The 20,044-nt window shown below is 51.1% G+C and overlaps 10 protein-coding genes across 10 annotated transcripts; 2 read left to right on the forward strand and 8 right to left on the reverse strand.

The window, feature by feature from the left end:
• The first annotated feature begins 107 nt into the window (after positions 1-107).
• Positions 108-1,798, forward strand: DEU56DRAFT_764284 (uncharacterized protein). Its single transcript, XM_041350884.1, is given in 5 exon segments — positions 108-177; positions 205-230; positions 249-327; positions 387-1,309; positions 1,362-1,798. 3 exon segments carry the CDS (start codon positions 309-311, stop codon positions 1,650-1,652), a joined length of 1,233 nt encoding a protein of 410 aa, XP_041215816.1. The 5' UTR covers positions 108-177; positions 205-230; positions 249-308; the 3' UTR covers positions 1,653-1,798.
• Positions 1,799-1,952: 154 nt separating this feature from the next.
• On the reverse strand, positions 1,953-3,166 carry DEU56DRAFT_764285 (FAR-17a/AIG1-like protein). Its single transcript, XM_041350885.1, has 5 exons — positions 2,869-3,166; positions 2,742-2,806; positions 2,645-2,688; positions 2,283-2,592; positions 1,953-2,226 (listed from the first exon to the last, which is right to left on the reverse strand). Exons 1-5 carry the CDS (start codon positions 3,009-3,011, stop codon positions 2,114-2,116), a joined length of 675 nt encoding a protein of 224 aa, XP_041215817.1. The 5' UTR covers positions 3,012-3,166; the 3' UTR covers positions 1,953-2,113.
• A 4-nt stretch (positions 3,167-3,170) lies between these two features.
• On the reverse strand, positions 3,171-5,047 carry DEU56DRAFT_764291 (NADP-dependent oxidoreductase domain-containing protein). Its single transcript, XM_041350886.1, has 12 exons — positions 4,844-5,047; positions 4,775-4,794; positions 4,623-4,720; positions 4,471-4,574; positions 4,378-4,418; positions 4,120-4,327; positions 4,006-4,072; positions 3,908-3,953; positions 3,797-3,852; positions 3,700-3,740; positions 3,520-3,653; positions 3,171-3,456 (listed from the first exon to the last, which is right to left on the reverse strand). The coding sequence occupies exons 1-12, from the start codon at positions 4,907-4,909 to the stop codon at positions 3,315-3,317; spliced, it is 1,023 nt and encodes a 340-aa protein (XP_041215818.1). The 5' UTR covers positions 4,910-5,047; the 3' UTR covers positions 3,171-3,314.
• A 558-nt stretch (positions 5,048-5,605) lies between these two features.
• Positions 5,606-6,816, reverse strand: DEU56DRAFT_764299 (CDP-alcohol phosphatidyltransferase-domain-containing protein). The gene is made up of 5 exons (XM_041350887.1): positions 6,588-6,816; positions 6,354-6,528; positions 6,184-6,297; positions 6,048-6,129; positions 5,606-5,988 (listed from the first exon to the last, which is right to left on the reverse strand). Exons 1-5 carry the CDS (start codon positions 6,730-6,732, stop codon positions 5,716-5,718), a joined length of 789 nt encoding a protein of 262 aa, XP_041215819.1. The 5' UTR covers positions 6,733-6,816; the 3' UTR covers positions 5,606-5,715.
• Positions 6,817-6,821: 5 nt separating this feature from the next.
• On the reverse strand, positions 6,822-8,591 carry DEU56DRAFT_764301 (t-SNARE). Its single transcript, XM_041350888.1, has 8 exons — positions 8,336-8,591; positions 8,165-8,284; positions 7,877-8,110; positions 7,718-7,826; positions 7,585-7,667; positions 7,412-7,531; positions 7,272-7,357; positions 6,822-7,220 (listed from the first exon to the last, which is right to left on the reverse strand). The coding sequence occupies exons 1-8, from the start codon at positions 8,363-8,365 to the stop codon at positions 7,058-7,060; spliced, it is 945 nt and encodes a 314-aa protein (XP_041215820.1). The 5' UTR covers positions 8,366-8,591; the 3' UTR covers positions 6,822-7,057.
• A 52-nt stretch (positions 8,592-8,643) lies between these two features.
• Positions 8,644-12,133, forward strand: DEU56DRAFT_750490 (uncharacterized protein; the record flags this gene model as incomplete). Its single annotated transcript, XM_041349540.1, has 6 exons — positions 8,644-9,295; positions 9,350-10,783; positions 10,837-11,084; positions 11,136-11,355; positions 11,515-11,616; positions 11,670-12,133. The coding sequence occupies 6 exons, from the start codon at positions 8,644-8,646 to the stop codon at positions 12,131-12,133; spliced, it is 3,120 nt and encodes a 1,039-aa protein (XP_041215821.1).
• DEU56DRAFT_16915 (Nse1 non-SMC component of SMC5-6 complex-domain-containing protein) lies at positions 11,931-13,553 on the reverse strand. Its single transcript, XM_041344878.1, has 6 exons — positions 13,377-13,553; positions 13,171-13,319; positions 13,043-13,120; positions 12,836-12,990; positions 12,683-12,785; positions 11,931-12,629 (listed from the first exon to the last, which is right to left on the reverse strand). The coding sequence occupies exons 1-6, from the start codon at positions 13,489-13,491 to the stop codon at positions 12,192-12,194; spliced, it is 1,038 nt and encodes a 345-aa protein (XP_041215822.1). The 5' UTR covers positions 13,492-13,553; the 3' UTR covers positions 11,931-12,191.
• A 23-nt stretch (positions 13,554-13,576) lies between these two features.
• Positions 13,577-14,617, reverse strand: DEU56DRAFT_845507 (uncharacterized protein). Its single transcript, XM_041355122.1, has 3 exons — positions 14,446-14,617; positions 14,162-14,387; positions 13,577-14,107 (listed from the first exon to the last, which is right to left on the reverse strand). Exons 1-3 carry the CDS (start codon positions 14,538-14,540, stop codon positions 13,721-13,723), a joined length of 708 nt encoding a protein of 235 aa, XP_041215823.1. The 5' UTR covers positions 14,541-14,617; the 3' UTR covers positions 13,577-13,720.
• On the reverse strand, positions 14,618-16,582 carry DEU56DRAFT_875324 (DNA primase large subunit). Its single transcript, XM_041355993.1, has 8 exons — positions 16,420-16,582; positions 16,111-16,368; positions 15,941-16,061; positions 15,766-15,894; positions 15,578-15,715; positions 15,271-15,528; positions 15,066-15,214; positions 14,618-15,010 (listed from the first exon to the last, which is right to left on the reverse strand). The coding sequence occupies exons 1-8, from the start codon at positions 16,509-16,511 to the stop codon at positions 14,680-14,682; spliced, it is 1,476 nt and encodes a 491-aa protein (XP_041215824.1). The 5' UTR covers positions 16,512-16,582; the 3' UTR covers positions 14,618-14,679.
• Positions 16,583-16,678: 96 nt separating this feature from the next.
• Positions 16,679-18,412, reverse strand: DEU56DRAFT_764314 (uncharacterized protein). The gene is made up of 3 exons (XM_041350889.1): positions 18,337-18,412; positions 17,138-18,279; positions 16,679-17,084 (listed from the first exon to the last, which is right to left on the reverse strand). The coding sequence occupies exons 2-3, from the start codon at positions 18,092-18,094 to the stop codon at positions 16,797-16,799; spliced, it is 1,245 nt and encodes a 414-aa protein (XP_041215825.1). The 5' UTR covers positions 18,095-18,279; positions 18,337-18,412; the 3' UTR covers positions 16,679-16,796.
• Positions 18,413-20,044: the final 1,632 nt, after the last annotated feature.

Raw genomic sequence — 20,044 nt, forward strand, 5'->3', positions numbered from 1 at the left:
TACCATTCAATATTCAACGTTCAACGTTCAACCCTAAGGTGGGGGAAACAGTTGGAATAACATCCCATTGGGTTCACCAACGGATTCTACTATATAATATATACAAGAACCTGGGGTCCTTGCATTTAGTACGTAATACCTTTTCCTCAACAATTTGTTCACAGCGGCAACCGAACATCGATACTCTGGGCACCAACGTTAACCTCGAGTTTACCGTCATCCTGAGGCAGGACCTGAGCGCTACTAGTAGCGCTCATCCGCTATAATTAGTTAAAATCTTGCATTCTGCGGCATAATTTGGATTAACCATGGTTTTCTCTTGGTCCAGTGAGTTATGAACGAAAAAAATTCTCAGCTTGCAACCGTGACGCTTGTGTATTCCCCAGCTCCTCTTCGCCAGAACGGTCATACCAGCTTGCCTCTAATCCCAAACGAAATATATCTTGCTATTATTGAGTGCATAGCGCCAACCAACGAGCCGCTAAGCAAGCAAAACATTCGAACCTTCTCAGCCCTCGCACTCGTGTGCCGTTTTTTCTGCTCCGTCGCGTTGCCGCGCGTATTCGAGCGTGTCGCATTTTCGGGGAACTCTTCGGGGAACTCATCTACCATCAACAGGGCGGAGGCTTCGCGCAAGACGAATTGGGCCAGGCAAATCGTGGCAAATGCTGAGCCATCCAAGTCCATCGCATTATACGTCAAGGAATGCACCTTCAATTCTTGGAGTACCAACAAGGATCATCAGTGGGTCCTTTTCCCATTTGCAACGCTGTATTGCCAGGCAATGGCGCGCATGTCGAACATTCGGAAAGTGGTGATCATTGGCTCGTTTGTGAAGAAAGAGCATTGGGACGCGATGGCAGAATTGAAGCAGCTCGACGACCTCAAGTTCTCTCATTGCTCCTTCATAGAAGATCCACCCGATAAAGAACTGACTGTTCGCACTGTCACGCTCTTGGATCTAGGAGACTCTCCAATTCCCTTTACCCGGGCCCTTCGGCCAATCGCCACTACTGTTCTGCGCTCCCTCGAGATAAACGAAGTGGAGGTAGTCCAAAAGCTCGTAGCCTTTCGTCAGCTTGCCATTGACAATTTGATTGTCGACCGCCAAATTTTCGACATTGAAGAGCTACTTCATGTATTTCGGCTTCTTCCTGACCTCGAGAGCATATCCTGTACTCTCAGAAGAAAGGAGATGGTCTCGCCGCTCATCGCTACGCTTTCGCTGAAAAAGCTCTTCACTCGCTTGCGTTCTTTCACTATAGTGGGATCTGGTTGCTACTGGCTGGAACGGCATGACATGGCGAAGGTTCGTTTTATCTCACGTGTACTGCTACCTCTCTCATTCATCTTCGTGACAGCTGTTATCCGCTCTCTGTGATGGACCCGGCACCCTTCCTAGCCTGGAGGAGCTCCATATCCACATCGCTACAGGTGGTGCGACGGGAGAAACTTTCTTTGCTATCTCCGACCTCTTGAACGGGACAATAATCCCAGCATTCCCGAATTTGAGGTACATCTATGCTGGTCATGGCACTTACCTACACTTGGAAGAGGGCAACTGGGAAGTGCACTACTCGCAAGCAATCAAAAAAAGGTTGGAACACGAACACAATAAGAAACTCCAAGCCCATAAAGAAAATATGGCGTAGGGTTTTGCGTCCCCCCCTCGTAATGCTCTCGAGTCTTTATTTGTTACAAGCAATCCGCTCGCCTGCGGACGACGGTCTCATTACTTGCGATTGCGGTAATCATGCGAGCATTAATATTGACATCATCGGGCGGCACAGTTCCACCACCGAAAGTGAGAATGGAGACAGTAAGATCGCCGCAACAACCGTCCTCTGTCTCAGGACACCATGACGAAGGAAGTTGAACTGAGAAGGATCACAACGCACCAGGGGGGCACGATTGGAGCCCCAAGCCTGAGTGGAGTACACGCATGAGTCAGAGTGGAAAATCAAAGGGGCTCGAGTGGAGCGCGCACATGGCGACGATCGAATAATATCTACTGATCTGAGCTCTACCTATAAGTTATGCTGAAACTTGACGTCCTGTTTTTAACACCCAGCTAAATACGAAGGTATAGATGGTATAAGGATGATATAGCCCTCTAAGCATGGAGCGCGTTCATGAGACGGAAACAGCTCCAAGCAAGGAAGGACACGAATGTATAAATGCCAACGCGGATATTAAATGGGTTCTCCGTCAGGAAAGGGTATGGGACTGGATATCCAAGTGTTTCAGTGAAACGCAGCCAAAGGAAGGATGCATGTACTCACATGTATGGTTATAACTAGCGCAATATTCTACCCAGCAGGCATACCATGTCCCGCAGGCGAGGACGACGAGAGGTGCACCGATTTGAACTTGCTTTTTGGTATATTTCTTCTCGAAGAAAATAAAGTCTGCAAGGAGGGTGAAGACAGGAACGAGATGTAGAGAGACATCTATGTCGAGAGGAATCCGCATCAATGCAGGGGGAGCCGACGAAGAAGAGGGCCCAGATAGTCCCGGCAGTTCGCGCTGTAGAATCAACGATGGGAAAAACAACAAGAGTGACCAGTACACCGCAGATATCACAAATGTGAGCTGGAAAGGATTCGTCAATGAACGTGATCATCAGAGAGGGAAAACGAGTTACAGGGAGAGCTATCATTAGGGAAGCACGCTTGGCTGCGCGAAGGGCTGGAGAATGCGTCATAAATCCAAGTGGAGAACTACTTGACTGTCGCTCTTACCGGCGAATGAAGGCAGCAAGTCGCAGCCAAGGCTTAGCACCATGGTGAACCAAGCGGCGGCCAGCCTTGCCATGAACTTGAATCAGCTTGGGAGGTCCAGGGTTCGGGCAGCAGCCGCAGCACTCACCCTTGTATAGTCAGAAACTGGAAGTGCCCTCCTTTCTGCGTTCGGATCCAGGCATCCACGGGGAGTGTTTTGAGGCTAAGAAAGCCATAAGCCATCACACCCGCAGCCGCTCCATGCAAAAACAACGCTTCGGGGCGAGGCATGATGTTGATGAGAGGATAAGAATCTGCTTGTGCAAGTCAAAGGAAGAGCAGGCTAGCCGCTCGTGGTGTCTGAATGATCCAAGTTAACTATGTAATGAAGCTCTGCCAAGTAGTCGAGACTCAGGCCCATCGTATGATATATGATAGTGCACCCGACAAGTCTTCGTATCAAACCGCTCTTCATTTCCTCATCCACAAAAGAGGACCTTTACTACGAACAATATATTTTTTTGAAAAAATTGCTACAAGGCCAATATAAAAGTACACATTCACGATTTGGTGGTCCGAGTATCGAAAAGTCATCTAACCCCAGAGGTATGCCTGATGGGCATACCTATCACCCCTGACTTCGGCAGCGTTAATAACACCATTGATTTCTGCAAGGTCTTCCGTGGATAACTCGACTTCTCCTCCAGCACAATTTTCGAGAGTCCGCTTGGCATGCCTGCAAAAATGTTAGTACCCATAACACCCCACAATCACAGACCATGTCTGGACAGGAACTCACGAGGAACCTGGCAAGGGGATGACATGCTTGCCAAGCGATGAAACCCAAGCGATGCAGAGTTGGGCAGAGGTTACGTTCTTGCTCCTCGCAATTGCAGCCAATGCATCCACGACGGCAAAATTGTGTTTAAAGTTCTGCACCTTGGTTAGGCAATGATCAAGCAAATGTGGGGCAACTTACATCCTCCTGGAAACGAGGCAAGGAGCGGCGGAAATCTCCCTCTAACAAACAAATTCGGTAAGCATAACAGTCAAATGGTGCAAAACGATGGCATTACCCGGAATATCCTCAGGTCTCTTGATTTGACCGGTCAAAAACCCACGACCAAGCGGGCTAACGGATGATCGTACGTCAGGTCAGAACAGGCGTGTACTAGCATGAAACGTACGAGTACGCGATAACAGCAACACCCAACTCTTGGGCAGTCGCAATGACTGACAGAAAATATAAGTTACTAAAACGAAACACTATTTGTGATTGTCATACCTTTCTTAGCCTCCACATCGTATTCCCATGGGCTGACTTCAATCTCGACAGCAGCAATGGGGTGTACCTAGAACATATTGAGTGAATGTCCCGAGAGTCATACTGTCCACGCACAGTATTACCACGCCGCAGAGAGTCCGCGCTGCATTCAGACATGCCGATATGGTCTAGTTTACCCTCGTTCTTGAGCTCAACAAGGGTCCGGATCGATTCTTCCAAAGAAACGTTGGGGTCTACGCGTGCGCTCTGAAACAGATCAAGGCGCTTGGTGCCACGAAGTTTCTCGTTGATGAGCTCAACACTTCGTCTCAAGTTGGCAGGCCTGATGGTCAACATAGCATCTCATTATAATGATGTGTGACTTCAACTTACGAGCCGTCGGGTAGTGGCGCTAGGCCAGGCTTTAGTCCTCCCTAAAAGGTAAAAGGTCAGTCACGAGGAGGTAGAAGCAGGGATAGACCGAACCTTGACGGACAAGAAGGTTTTGTCTACGTAATCGGGATACTTTTCGAAGAACCGAGCGATCATCTCGAGGTTCGTGGTTGTTAAGTTGTGCCCGTAAAATTCCCCTGTAGCTGGAGTTAGCACATATGTATATGTTGGGGATTTCGACCAACCTCCGTTGAGGAACATCTTCGTGCCTGGAGGAAGGGCGTCCACTCCAGCCTTGATTGCTTCGAAACACTGTTCATCTGGGACTGGGTCGGGGGTCCATCTACATGATTAATGTGAAGGTGATCCAAGGATGTTGAAATAAAGGAAAACATACGTCATCTTCATCAATCCATGCTGGGAAGGCAAAGTCAGGAAAGATTAGGATGTAGAGTAACATACATACAGCTATTTTGCCAACTGTGATATGAGATGCAGTACCCCCGAGCGATGTAGTGGCTTGAATAGACATTCTGAATAAATCTTAGGATAAGGTCTGAGGTGAATCGGAGGCAGCTCTTTATAATTGTCTAGGGAGAGCGCCGAGAGGGTACGCAGCGTCCGCCGTCTGCGGCAGAAGTGATGATGGTTGCATGGTTTGGGAGAGGGGGGAACCACGTGGCGAACGTTTGTCAGAATTTGATGACATGATCACAGGATCTTACAATTGGAAATGACTCATTGCAAAGTGTGGGACTAGCCCGCTTCGTCAGCCAGGCTGATCAACGATCCATCATCCATCGATACCATCAGACCAGATACCATCAGATCAGAACACACTGCTCTCTCTCTACCTCTATCCATGGATTGCGCTCGCAGCTCAATTCTTTGCCTTCTTTCTGTAGGTGTGGGCCTGGCATACCAAATTGTGTCAAGCCAGTTCTCAGATTAGGCCCTTGCTCATCACCTCAGGCCCACCAGGCATAGCAGCCAGCAAATAAAAGGCATGATACATTTCATGATCTCCAACCAAATCCAGGTCTACCAGGGCGGTACACATGTCAAACCGAGGACGAAAATCATGTCAAGATAACATATTCCTTGGTTTGTGCTTGACAGCTCTGTTGCATGTCATTGGACACGCTCCAGGCTATCCAGCCCAAATCAATATTTACTGTCCAGGAAGTATCACCCGCACTTGTTTGCTTCTGCAGCTGTAAATATTTACATATATGAAAAAAAAAAAAAAACAAGGAATGCAATTACACCGTCCCATTGGCATTATGCACGAAGCAGCATATGTAGTATGTATGATATTTGTCCGTCCACGAGCCCACTTCACTCCTTCTTAGCCTGCGCTTCACGCGCATGCGCACGCTCTGCAAGGTCCACCCCTACAAGGATCTTCGAAGCCTTCCAGAGCTGTACGAGATTGATAATGTTCTTCCCTACACAAACGAATGCGCTGGGGATCGCGACGAGCTCGGGCCAGGTGAGGTTCTCGAGCCATGGGATGTAGACGCCGAGCCCGATAGGCGTGTGCACCGATTTCATAAGGTAGAGAGACACGAAGAAGAGCTCGTTGCCTGCGCACATGAAGAACAGGGTACGCTATTTTGCGCACGCGATCAATCTGGGCTGCGGTACCGTGCGAACGTAGGAAGACTCACGGAATCGTTGTAGTAGTACCATAGGATACGACTAACTTCGCTTGTCACAAGCTTGTGGCTCCGCGAACCAGTGACGAGTGAGCTGAGTGAGATTTGGTGAGGACTGCACAGGCAAGAACTCTAACAGAGAACGCACCTGTACATGTGCATGTAATGACTTGCGAAATCAAGCGCGATAAGGAACTGGAACATCATGGCGAAATTCGGGTATACAGACGATAGATAGCAGAGCAGGCACGACGTCGTACACCTGGAAGTGCGCATCATAAGTTAAAGTTGAACGAGTGTGGGCAAGGGATGACGCACCGGTCCGTGACCATGTCCAACACTGCACCGAATTTCGACGTCTGTCCTAGGGCGCGTGCGGCCTGACCATCCACAGCGTCCAATAAACATGAGATCACGTATGCAAGAGTGCAGTATTTGGGGTGATAGCTCATAAAGTGGAGCGAAAGCCCAGCAAGGATGATACGCGTGTACCCTACGCCAAAGCATCCGAATTAGCACATAGCAAAATCAACGCAACAGAACTTGTCACACCAATGAGATTTGGGATGAAAAGGAAGACATTTTCAGAGTATGTCTGAGCTGTGGCAAGGTCAACTGCGACCTTTGCGTCGACGACGTCGATTGAACCACGCCGGCGCATCTTGCGGGAAGGATTTGCTGAACCGTTTTTCGTCATTGCAGGCGTACGCTGCGGTGGGGAGTGGAAGGAGTCAATGAAGGAGGACGTCCTGAAAGGCAGGTTCTGCTAATTTTGCGGTCCTGAACTTCTGACGGCAAAATGCACGTGACGTAATATTGCTTTCGTCATTCCCTGTACTAGAGTCTAGCAAGCTACTACTAATTGTTGGTAAAACCAAGTACCAGTCCGTATTAAATAACTTAGTTATCTAATATCACTCAAGCAAGTCATGGAGGTAGCGTGGCTCATCGCAAAAGAAAGTAAGGGGTATACGACTCAGTCATGTCCGTCTTCAATCACCGTGATCTCCCCCATAGCTCCTTCAACCAGTAGACGAACTCGACTTGATTGGATGTTGGCTGAAATACACACCCACACCGATACCAACAGCTGCGAGGATGATAATGATGGTGAGCCAGAAGCAGATCCAGCGTTTTCGTCGGGCAGAACGAGCGTGTTTTACCGCGACCTCGGTGTGCTTTTGTCTAAAACGGAGTTAGTGGCCGTGCGCTCAGGTAAGCATAGGAGCTGCTCACCCTCCCTCGGTGTCATGTGCGACACCTGCAGCTTGCGTCTCGATAGCATTAATTTTCTCTTCTTGCTCTCCTAGAAGGGTGGCCATCTAAAATAAGAGCGTTCTTAGCAAATACATCGTACAGGTAAGTGTTGCACCTACATCATTGAATAACTGAGCCAGCTCTCCGAGGGTCTGCTCAATCCGCCGAATGTCTTGGTGTCTTTCCTGGACTTCCCGATATGCAGCCCTTGAATCACCGTATCGGTTCGATGAAGTGAGCTGCGCAGCAGGGGTGAACACCATACGGCTTTTCCAAGTGAATAGAGGCTCACCGCTTGCGCAAATATTTGAGTTCCTCCGCCCTGATCATCATTCACCACGGCAGCAACCTCATCGGGCGTAGCATCGGGTTTCACTAAATATTTGAATTAAAATGTGAAGATCAAGAATGCGGGCTGTGAATACCTATTTTAAACTGTCGCTCCACGCGCTGACGGTACTGCTGGCGATACTGGCGCTCAACATCCTGGTACCGCTGCAAGGTGGCCATAAATTTTGTCCGAACGACATCAATCTGATAGCTATGTCAACGACTGCGTGGCACAAATGGGAAGGGCGACATACTCTGTTCTTCCGAATTTGAGCATCCGGACCTGGACCGGCGGGTTTCTCGAGGGCACGGATGCGGTTGGCGAGATTATTGCTGAGCTGCCTAGTCTCGTCTGTAAGGCGTTCGAGCTGGGCTGCGTTTGCTTGTGTCGTTGCATCATCAAGGGCGTTCAAGGAACGTGAGTGGAATTCAGCGACGCGAGTGACATTGTCATCGAAGTCTTGGATGGAATCTTGGATGGCGGTGGCCTAGATTGAAATGGGGGTTGGCACGGAAAGATATGTGTAAATAGATAGGCGCACCTCCGCATAGAAAGCGGACGAAGGGTCGGTTCCTGTGCCATTACCAGTGCCGTTCGCAGGAGTTGAAGGGTGGTCTTGCATCTCATAGGCCCCCTGTCCTGGATCGCCCTGCCGTTGCGCCTGAGCATGTGTGCGTCAGTATGATTTTAGCATGACAAGGAATATGAATACTCTGAGAGCAGCTAGTCTGTCTCGACCCATTTTTGTGATGAAGTCAGAGATACGCCAGTATGGTTGATGTGGAAAGGTGCACGGTGGACTTTGCCGCAGTGAGGTCCCCCCTTACGTGAGAGTTGCTTGGCAAGGACACGTTGTAAGGTCGTTGTTGGACTCGACAGACGACGATGAGAAGAGTAGTACTATCCAGTAGTCAAGGACCAATAAAATAGAATCGAGATGAAATCTATGATAATGTGAGTGACCAAGAAGGGAAATTGTGCATTGTCTGAACAATTGTGCAAGCTTGACATTGCACCAGCATGCGAACACCACCTGCTTTCATTCAAAGGTCGCGCTCACTGCTCAAAGCAACGACAACGACGCGCAAGAGCATCGACCATCGTCATCTAGCTATCCGGCTTGAACGTGTTTCACGAAAAGACGGAACACCGCCGGCACCGCGTGTGTACAAGCGTCTTGCTTCGTCTACTTTACCGGCCAGCACAAGTTCAGATACACCGGAACCGTCTGCTGATGGTCCTGTACCTCCAGAGGAGCCTGAAAAGCCATCAAAACGGACGCGAGTATCTCCCACTGCTTCGAGCTCTCCGTCCACTCCGCCCGAGGACTGTATACAGCTTCCTCATGACTTGGACATCCTTTGGGTTCCAGAAGACGGTCCAGCAGAGACTGATTTCTTGAACAATATTAATCTACCTCCTCCAGAGCTCTTTGATGAAGCACTGACTAATCTACACATCACCCTTCATCCCCAGACCCAGCATAGAGCAGCCTATTCTTCTTCTTCAGGTCCTCCATTAGAGCCCACCCTTGCCCTTTATTGTCCAATAGAGGGTGGTGACTATATCATTGATGCCACTGTAAAAGAGCTTGCTCACAGGACAGGCGCTGAAGTCCTTGTCATCGATGCAGTCCAGCTTGCTGCCGGTGAATGCGGCCATTTTGGCAAAGGTATGCATCTATTCTGAAGTGAACATCCGTATTTCTAATGACGCACCCCATCAGCTGCAAATGCCCTACAACTCCCCCGCAATCCCCTCCATTTCCAACCCCCACCTGCCTCGACCTCCCAATTTCCCGCCCGTCCTGTTTCATTCGAGGAAGACGACGACATGGACATGATGTCTCCAATCGCCATCCCTTCTCAAATGACCCTTCACCTTCTCGCACCCACTTCAACACGTGGGCGCACCTCTGTCCTTACTGCCTCCCGCAGCAATCCCACTCCGAATCGTATTAAAACTTTCTTCGATGACCTCGTCAATATGCCTTCTCCAAATAACGCTGGGACTGCTGGTACTAACATCACCCGTCGCCCACGTATCATCTACGTTCGCGACTTTCCTGTCCTCGCGTCTGCCTCTGCGACCTGGTACCCACATCTACTTTCTGCCGTCCGCCAGCGCCGCATCGGCCCTATCGCCCGCCCGTCGTCCCCAGTGAGTAGCCCAACAACAATCATCTTTGGCATCACCCCGCCCATCGCGTCCACCCATGCGTCTGCGTCCTCCGCAGGCCCGAGTCAGTATGGCCTCGTCAACGTAGTAGGGCGCCGAAAGCCGCCACACTCTGCAGCCCCTACGCCTCCCCGCTCAGGTGCCGCTGACTGGGGCGAAGACGACGCTGCTGAGCGTGCCCGCGAGAAACGCCTCAAGGACCGGCTACGGCGTTGGGAGAAAGACGGGGATGCCGCTCTACTCGAGAACCTCCCTGCGCTCTTCACCCGGCCTGAGGCTCCCGAGGGGGAACAAGGACCTCGGGGCGTCGTTGTCATCGGAGGATCGCCCATGCCGCCAATGCTTGAGTCTATGATCGCACAGCGTGGTATGACGAACGGGAGCAGCGCATCGGAGAGCGAAGTAACGACACCTTTCTTCCGCGCGTCGGTTCTCGTGCCTGGGGTGCGTTCGCAGGTGGAGGAACGCCTTTGCCGCACGAGCCGTCGACGGGAAATCAATGAACTCGCGATGCGCATGGGTGTTGGCGCGGTCGGAGGTGTCCTTGAACGTGCGGAGGCGGTAGAGGCGAAAGGTGAGGGCGAATGCCAGGAAGGAAGCAAGGAGGACATGTGGGAAGACTGGAGCAATCACTTCGAGGCGTGGACGAGCGTGCGGCAGATCGCAGATCGGGCGGTGGGGAGCGTTGTATCTTCCTCTGAACTTCCTCAGGATAAGAAGCTAGGGCTCGAGCCAACGCCTGTGCCGTGGCCCACTGTGCACCATGCCTGGGCAGCTCAGCGCTCAGCACATAAACTGCGCAAATCATTCATGCGCGACTCTGCGGTGAAGACAGTGAAGCAGAAGGATGCAGAAGAAGAGCACGAGGCGGAGGGCGAGGAAACGGAGGGGGAGAAAGTGGATGAGGTTGTGGAGCGTGTCAGGCAGGACCCATATCTAGAACAGCATGAACAGAGACTGTTATCTTGCATCGTGGATCCTAGTGAGTGGCTTTAGTTTTCACATCTATGCCATTTATTCATCATGATTACCCAGCTTCGTTATCAACAACTTTCAGCCAAGTTCACCTTCCAGAACGTACCGTCGACGCTGTCCGCACGATTGTCTCCCTGCCTCTACTCCACCCAGCTGCGTTCCAGCAAGGCATTCTGAAGGAACACGGCATGACCGGATGTCTCCTCTTCGGGCCCCCAGGAACAGGCAAAACGCTCGTCGTCCGTGCCCTCGCAAAAGAAGCTGGCTGTCGGATGCTGATCATTTCACCCTCGGACGTCATGGACATGGTGTGTTTCTCCCCATTCCATATCTCGCAACTCACTAACGCCTTGCCTTAGTACGTCGGCGAAGGAGAAAAGCTCGTCAAAGCTGTTTTCTCGCTCGCTCGCCGTCTCTCGCCCTGTGTCGTATTCCTGGACGAAATGGACGCGCTCTTTGGGGCACGGATGTCTGGGCGCGAGAGCGGTGGAGCATTTGCACATCGTGGGGTCATCACTGAGTTCATGCAGGAGATGGATGGGTTGAAGTCATCGAGAGAGGATAGGGTCATCGTGATTGGTGCGACGAATAGGCCGTTTGATTTGGATGATGCGGTGTTGAGGAGGGTACCGAGGCGGTTGTTAGTCGATCTGCCTGGGGAGAAGGAGCGCGAAGGCAAGTTTTGATCTTTTGATCTGCTCTGTTCTGTTTCATCTGATACAATTGATCTTTATCCAGAGATACTGAAGATTTTACTTCGTGACGAGACGTTGGCGCCTGAAATTGATCTCAGGGGACTTGCAACGAAGACAGAGAGCTTCTCTGGATCAGACCTCAAACGTGAGAACAGCGGTGACGGAGCTCGAGTGTCTCAATCTGACGCCCTTTCTTAGATCTTTGTGTCTCTGCTGCCCTGGATGCCGTCAAAGAGAATGTCGAGGTTCCGTGGAAGCCTGAAGTTCACACATCCTCATCGGCTAGCGAGCTGATCACTCCTCCTGAGGTGGCTTCGCTGGACACTGCTTCTGCCTCACAGACACCAGCAACAGAGACCCAAGTAGACGCCCAGGAATCGTCGCTCGAAGAACCAGTAGTCGAACCAGCACCCCATGTCCGCGTCCTTTATATTCGCCATTTCACCAAGGCACTCAAGGAAATCACGCCTTCTTCATCCGAGTCTCTCGGTACCTTAGCAGACCTTCGGAAATGGAATGAGGAGTTCGGTGAGGGCCGAAAAGACAAGAAGCGTCAGGTGTGGGGGAAGGGCAGGTTCGGATTCATCAACAAGACCGTGCCAACACAAGAAGACGGGCGGGTGACGACGAACAGTGCACCACACCCATCAATAGAGCGATAGCACGCTGCAATACAATACTGTGTAGTAGGCTAGAGTACAATAGATAATACTCGTGAAATCATCGAGTGCGCGTCGAGCGGCGGCGCCCGTTTCCTTGTGTCTGCTGTGGGCCTTCGTCGTCATCGTCGTCGTCGTCTTCATCCTGGTCCATATCCATATCTGCAGGTGCCTTTTTCTGTTTGCCCTTGCCCTTACCTTTTCGCTGCGACTGCGTTTGAGTCTGTGATGGCTGCGAAGGCTCTACTTCCATCTCTTCTTCATCATCGTCTTCCTCATCACTGCCATCCTCAGTACTTTTCCTCCGTACACGCTGTCCCTCGTCTTGGCCGTCCTTGATGGCGTCCTCGCCGACAGGGGTCATATTCTTGAGGTCCTGTGGCCAATCTTGCGAACAAGCTGGACACTTGGCATTCCGACTGCGGTACTTCCTGCAACAATGGTAGTGCAAACGTGCCTTGCAATTGGGCGTGCTGCAGGCGACGCCACGGGTAACGATCTGATGTGCTTGACTCAGAAGCTGATGATGATTCGAGTAGCTTTTGGGCTCACCTCGTAACATATGACGCATTCAAGACATTCTTCGGGATATGAGCTTTTGAGGTACGGAAGAAGCTCCAGCAATGTGCGAGTTGAGAGAGAATAGCGGCCCCGTCTATGAAGGGGTCAGTCTTCGTGCACATCAGAGATTTGGATGTATCTTGCCTGCTCTTTAACAACCACCCCTTGGCGACAAAACTGCCGAGCACAATTTCGGCTTGCGCTTTCGTCATGTTGGTCTTCAGAGAGTTGACTTCGCGTAGAGCGACCAACGATGATACAGAGTATGCCTCATGCGGGGCGAGCATGATTTGCTCTACCTGCAAAAGGACATGGTAGGTAATGTGACACAAGGAATTTCGTATAACTCACAACTGCTTTAAAGTAGGCAATTTCGACCGGTGCATAGTCTGTAGCCATTTGTGCGATTTCATCGTCCTTGCTGTTCACCTGTCGTATCGTGAGGACAGCTAGGACCACCGGTGAGCAGAATCACGGACCATAGCATACATCTCCCGGCCAGTTTGCTCATCTGTCAGATGCCGAAACTCAAGATCCAGGCAATTGAGAGAATTATTGATACTGATCACAAAGCGATCCCACTCCTCTCTGGAATCAGAAAAACGAATGTCCAAGGTCGGGTTTGCAGCTGCAGAAGGGCCAAATGTCTACATTGAGCGAAAGGAGGTGAGAAGGCTGTACGTACTTTTAACAGCATCAATACATTTTTCCCAGAGAACCTGAGCGTGTTTGAAGGAAAGAATGCTGCGTGAAAATATACCTTGGAGAAAGAGACGCTGGACGTCGTTTGAGGACACCATCGTGGTCAAGGTAAGACGCGTAAAACACGCGTCAATTAAGTCGCGTCGCGTCGGTGGCTTCCGGAAACTCAGCTCATCCACAAATACGGCATGAAAAAATCGTTTGCAGGGCGCGCACTATCAGGGTCAAGTAAGTAGTCTTTCCTAATACTATATGCCTATAGTGTAGTGTCCGTGCTTTATCATAATGTGCTCAAACAAGGAGTAGTAAAAAAGTCACCACCCAACATCACAACTTTGGAACTCGAAGGGTTTTGCTGACCATAGCGGCTGCCCATAACCCAAAAATAACACTGACAGGGTGAATGTCCCCCCGACCACCTGGTGTTCCCCACAACGTAATGAGACCTCCTGGTATCCCCTGTTTGCCCTCAACCCAACCTCGTCGAGCCCAGTATGACAGAATCGCAACGAGTCCGAGAGACGAAGGGATAGGAAGGCCCTCGAAGTACCTGGACTTGCCTGTTGCATCCTTGGGAATCAACGCAACAGTTGCGTTAAAGCGGGCAAGACGAGCGAGACCACAACATATGAAACCAGTCAAACATACGGTGTCAAGGTATGTCCGAAGGCCCACAGCAAAAGCAACCACGGCTGGTGCAACACCGAATGATACCTACCGTACAATCAAGTTAGGAGAATGAGCGACAGTGATTGAGAAATTGCATACCAGATCTGCAAGACTATCGAGTTCTTGGCCGAGCATACTTGATGATTTTCTCCACCTCGCAACTTTACCGTCCATGAAGTCGAACATTAATCCGGCCAGTGGGAGTGCAAGTGCCCACATCAAGTAATCGTCGTCATTCGTCAATAGGTACTGTGCGGATGAAAATATCGAGAAAGAGCCGCAGACACCATTCATAATGGTAACAAGATCAGCTAGACGGAAGTTTCTGTGAAAGCGACGTTCTTAGCATGGCGAGAACTGAGGAAGAACAAGAGGATCCGAACCTGACTAGGGAGAAATGGCCATCAGTATCGTTATATTGTTGCAGAGAACTATCGTGCTCGTTGTTGCCAACTCGACTGGCTTTGCTTCTGCCCATGCTGTCTTAAGGGTGGTGGATGGGCAGACGACCAAGAGACAGTCAAGCTAACTTCGGGGTCCTTCTATTAATATTATAGTTCAAGGACACCAAACACTGTATATAACCACAACTCCATAAATACAACACAGACGTTATTCTACTCTACAACCATTGCATCCCCTTTCTCAATTTCTATACTCTTTGCAGCATATTGATTAGGATGCGTGACACTTTCTCCTCCTCCGATCCCATCCCCTTTTTTGACTCCTCCTGTTGCATGAGTGATCTCAAAAACTCGCGTACAGGCAACATGATAGTGCCCTTCCTTCACAGTGCGCATGACCTCCACTAGATCCGCCGATGTGAGTCCTTGTGACGAATAAGTTGCTAATAAACTCGTTTGCAAGTTGTCTGGCGCAAAGTGCCGATATGGACATCCATGGCAATCAGAAGGACCGGGCTTGTCTGTCAAGAGAATCTGCTGACAGCTGCACGGGATGTGAGTTTCCATCAAACACCGGAGCTGATACCACGTGTGCATACCTCTTCGCCGGATAGTTGGCACGCTTCCCTTCCAGTCCAAATGAATGTCTGATATTGTACTTGTACTCTTTGTTGAACTTGTCGTCTGTGACGTTACTGAAAGCCTTCCTCCAAAATGCAATTGCTTCGTCTATCGACAAACCAAGAACCTGACAAGCAAGTTTTGTCAACGAAACCTCCTGTTAGTGAGCAATAAATGACCAACCTTGAGAAACAGGCCATATTGCAGCCGGCCAAAATGTTTCAGGTGACGGTCCCGCATGAGGCATTCGTGTAAGTTCCGCATGCACAAGGGGAAGTGTCGTTTAGCAAGATCATCCACCATGTCTGCTCTGATCTCGTCGCCCGTGGCTGGACCAGAGTACTCCGAAGCCACCCCTGCGACAAACCCGCGAGACATATGGTTGAGGATTTCAGTTAGGCGAGTGTCACCGTCCATGCGCATTATTGATCGAGCGGTCGACTATTAGGAAATCAGAAAGGTCATGGCAGTCGGCAAAATGCTAACTGACATCGAGCGCATTTTCAAGGCTCGCCTCAAATGCTCGCAAAACGATACTGAGCTGTTCCTTACTGGGAACGTACGCCCAGCCATCTTTTACCAGGACACGTCGCTTATTGACGAGATCCGGCACTTGAGTCCATCTCACCTGATGAAGAGAATGGATAAAGGGAAGGACGGGTGGACCGAGTGACGTACCTTGTAAAGCTTCTCCGTTGGGATCACTTTCACAGACGTTGCCGGAACTCCTTCCTCTGGCTGCTGTACACCTGCCACTCCTAGCGCCTTCAGTTCACTGGCATATTGCTGTTTCTCCTCGGAGTTGACCTAGCAGTACCGTTAGTGCGAGGAATGTGTTTTATCATGCACTTACCTCAGTCCACTGAAAGTCTCGGGATTTCAGGAAGAGCTCTCGCTCTTTTGTATCATCACTCTCATATCTCACTCGAAAGAGAGCTGTCTCCGCTTTCACGAACCTCCTCCTCAAATCCTCCCTAAAAATCGGTTACCAGATGGGAGGTCGATGATGAGAATGTGACGCACGATCGACAGAAAGCAAGTCTGAGTACGAAGTGACCCAGGTGGTCATTTCTCCTTTCAGTCTGCGTATCTATAGTTGAGGCACTGCTGCTGTTGAGAGGAAGGTATTCCTTGCACTGCCGCGTGGTCACATTCTTCAACTCCTCCCAAGATCTGTTACGTGCAAAAGACGATTCGATCTCTGCAAGAACGCGAAGGCGATCCAGAGCGTATCTTTCAAAGTCCTCTAAAGTGACTTCATACCACGGGGACTTGTCATAACTTGAAATGGATTGAGGTCACCTCCTGAAAGTCAGCAAGAAACATACGTACAAGTTGAGACGGAAAGGCCACTCTTTCTCGACTGATTTCGACGGGTCAAATCTCGTTGGGTCGAATTTCCTCCTTTCAGAATTATTGTACATTGCGAGAAAAACGATGGGTGAGTCCAAGGTGAGTCAGTAGATGCAATGGAGGGAACGCGTCGAGACACGAGGTGTCACAAACGCGTACATTGTTCGTCACACTGCAAATGTCACGGCAACCACGGTCGAATGAATTCATGTCTCAGGAGTCAGATTACAACGCGGATAGCATCAACACAAGCATAACAAATCTTATAGCTGTTATAGGACCATAAACTATATAACATAATACGAAGACGATACTAAGATACTTCAAACATAGATCGACAACCATCATATCATTCGTCAGCGGGGTCCGGGAGTCGAAGAACGGCCTGTCTTGCGCCGAACCAGCCGCGCGCCTTTCTGCCTGCCTGTAGCCCCAGGGTAAGGGTCAGGTGGGTCTTCCGCAACGTCAAAGGTCACTCCTGGCCGAGGTCGGCTTTTCTTCCGCCTCTTCTGCTCTGCCTCTTCTCTATCCCTCCATTGGCTGGTTGCCACCATAGGATCGCGGAAAGGTGGCGGCGCCACAGGCGGAAGGGGCTGAACTTGGCTGAGGGCAGAATGAGCAGGAGACCCGATCACAGTGTTCGTCTGTGTGAATTATGATTAGACTCGACATCAGACAACATGAAAATCATGCTTACTGCAGTGTTTCCATCACATACGTCAAGAGATGCTCCAGACATGGTGCGATTTCTTTTGCTAGTCAGGAAACTGAACGGAGAGAACACATTGGACGAAGGCGGCTTGCGATCACGATGAGGGTGCGCAGATGGAAAGGTAACCTCAGGGCCCCTGGCCTTGGCTTTTGGCGCCTTCGGTTGAGCAGACGCTGATGTGGGCGGAAGAGCTGTAGTTTGCACCATATGGGAAGGAAGTGCGGAAGCCATAGCCGTAACCTTCGAGTCCTTAGCCGAAGAGGCCGACTTGGAGTGCTGGATGGGTGGTGCCACGATCGCCGGAGCCTTATGCTGCTCCATAGACAGCTTTGGAGATGGAGCGACAGGACTCTCAAGAGGTTTAGAAGTGCCTGACCCTGACATGGTCCTGAACAACCCTCCAAGGAAACCACCTGACTTCTTCTTCGACTCCTTCGACTCTGTTGATACCTGCCTCTGCCTCATTGGGGGCGCAGTCACTTGGGTGGCAGTGAAACTCGCCTTCGGTGTCTGCGGTGTTTTAGGCATGGACGGTGCAATCGAAGAAGGCGTCATCAGCATCTCGGACTCGTGGGAGAATGTGCGATTCATGGCTGGGGGGAGATAAGCACGAGAAGGAGCAGGGGTAGATGGATGTCCTGAAACTGCAACACGGGCAGCCCACGAAGGTTCGGCCGTCTTGGAGGGGCGAGACGAAACGTTTACTTGCGATGAACTGGGGAAAGGCTGTGTTGATGTATTGCTGGAGTTGAACAAAGGCTGAGAAGCTTTACGAGGAGAAGGAGGGCGTGGGTTGGCGGTAGATGCGGGCATAGATTGCGGGGTGGGTAATGATACAGTTCGATGGTGGGGTATAGATTGTGTCGATTGCGAGGGTTTGGGTTGCTGGTTGGTGCTCGCTGAGGTAGCTTGACGATGAGATGCAGGGTATAATGGGTTCATGGCTGACGCATAACGAGAAGCAGAAGAAATCAAACCACGATAGCGAGTAGAATCACTGGTATTAGGAGGGTCCTGCACTTGGCTTTTCGCGGTCGGAGTGCTGGCAACCGCACGGGCGCTGGGACCTTGAGGAATAGTCACGGGGGGTACAGTGGGACGAGAGGAGTGGGGTTTCGCGTGAGCCTCTGCATTATGAGGATGAGATGCGACAGCGGATGCAGCAACTGCAGCGTATTGTCTACCTTTGGATGTGGCATCGAGAGGAGCACTCTGAGTAGTATTCAGCGGCTGAACAGCCGGTCGAGTGGTCTGCGCCGCGGCAGTTGAAGCGCTAACAAGAGGTCGAGAGGAATGGTATTTTGTGTGGGTCTCCGCAGTCGGCAAATTCTGAGGGTGAGGGGCGGTCACAGTCACAGTAGGAGGCGCAGCGTATTGTTTCGCTTTGGATGCAGCATCCAAAGAAGCACTCTGAGTAACATTCGATGGCTGATAAACTTGTCGAGCAGCTTGCGCTGCAGCGATTGATGCGTTGGAATATGTAGGTGGTTTCGCACTTGGCTGCGCATCTGTCGACCGTTGGTGGCCTCGAGGCTGTCCGCTGGATGAAATCGTCCGATGAACCGGATCTTGATGCGATTGAGCAAAAGTAGACTGGGTTGGTGGAGCGGAGAACGGAACACGGGAAGATGTAGGAGTAAACGCATGATGTTGAGTCGATGATGCAGGAGGAACATGAGATGGAGTTGACGCTACGGCAGTGGGGGTAGGCTGCACAGTGAGGGTAGGTTTCACAGTGGAGGTAGGCTGCACGCTGGGAGTAGGCTGCACAGTGGGGGTAGGTTGCACACTGGGAGTAGGCTGCACAGCGGGAACAAGGAAATCCTTCGGCTTCGATGGCGGTGATGCTTTCACATGAGCATTCAAGTCCGGCGACACTTTGACAACAGGAACACTCGAGGAAGGCATAGGAGCCCCAGAACCCTGAGTCGGAGCATGTGTCTGCGGATACGTCTGTGAAGGACTCGGTGTCCACTTATTCCCGAACTGGAACAGTGGAGACTCAGGAACTTCCTCAATGGTGACTTTGGGCCGTGTCAACCGAGGAGCCACATAGGTCGGTGGATGTAACCCCGCAGGTGCTCCCTGGCTCGGCTGTGAACCTGATACGCCCTGATTAACTCCACTAGTAGAGGCCGTGCCCACGGATGGTAATGCTGGTGCAGCAAGAGAAGGCTCGCGAGAGATAGCGGGTGCAGGAGCAGCAGGCTTTTGGTATGCGGAGCTTGCGGTTGCAGGCGTAGCATTCATTCCCTCACCCGTCCAAGGCTTGCTCTTGTAGGAATCAGCATGTCCATTGGGCAATGGAGGCTGAGCAGAAGGGGCAGAGGCTGCCGTAGCCGACGCATGGGTGACAGATGGAGCTGGAGCGGGCTGCAATGGAACGGCAGAACTCATGGGCGTGGGGTTGGTTCCAGCAGGACCACTGGGCGTCAGCCTGACGGGGAAAATGTCCTCAGGGATGTCGATCCCTGGTATTCTTGGTGGCGGAACCGGCAGAGGCGGGGGAGAGAACTGCCCACCAGAAGCAACTTGACCATAGGATGAGGGAGATGGAGCTGGCGACATCACATACTGGGATGGGAACTCAGGAGTCTGCTGGTGTGACACAATAGAAGCAAGAGGATGAGTATGAACCGTCTGAGGCTGCACGTGCGGGGGATGGTCACGGCTACCAGATGTTGTCCTCGAGACCTGCGAAGGCGCTGGGTAAGATGGTGCGGGGAGACTGCCGTATGGTGACGCTGGAGTCTGCTGGTGCGACGCTATAGAGCCAACCGGATGGACCGTCTGCGCCTGCCCATACGGGGGATGTTCACGGCTACCAGACGTTGTCCTCGAGACCTGCGAAGGCAGCACCACAGATTGGGATGGACGCACAGGAGTCTGCTG

Source organism: Suillus clintonianus, assembly GCF_016758775.1.
Source record: "Suillus clintonianus strain FC179 chromosome Unknown DEU56scaffold_1, whole genome shotgun sequence".
NCBI lineage: Eukaryota > Fungi > Basidiomycota > Agaricomycetes > Boletales > Suillaceae > Suillus > Suillus clintonianus.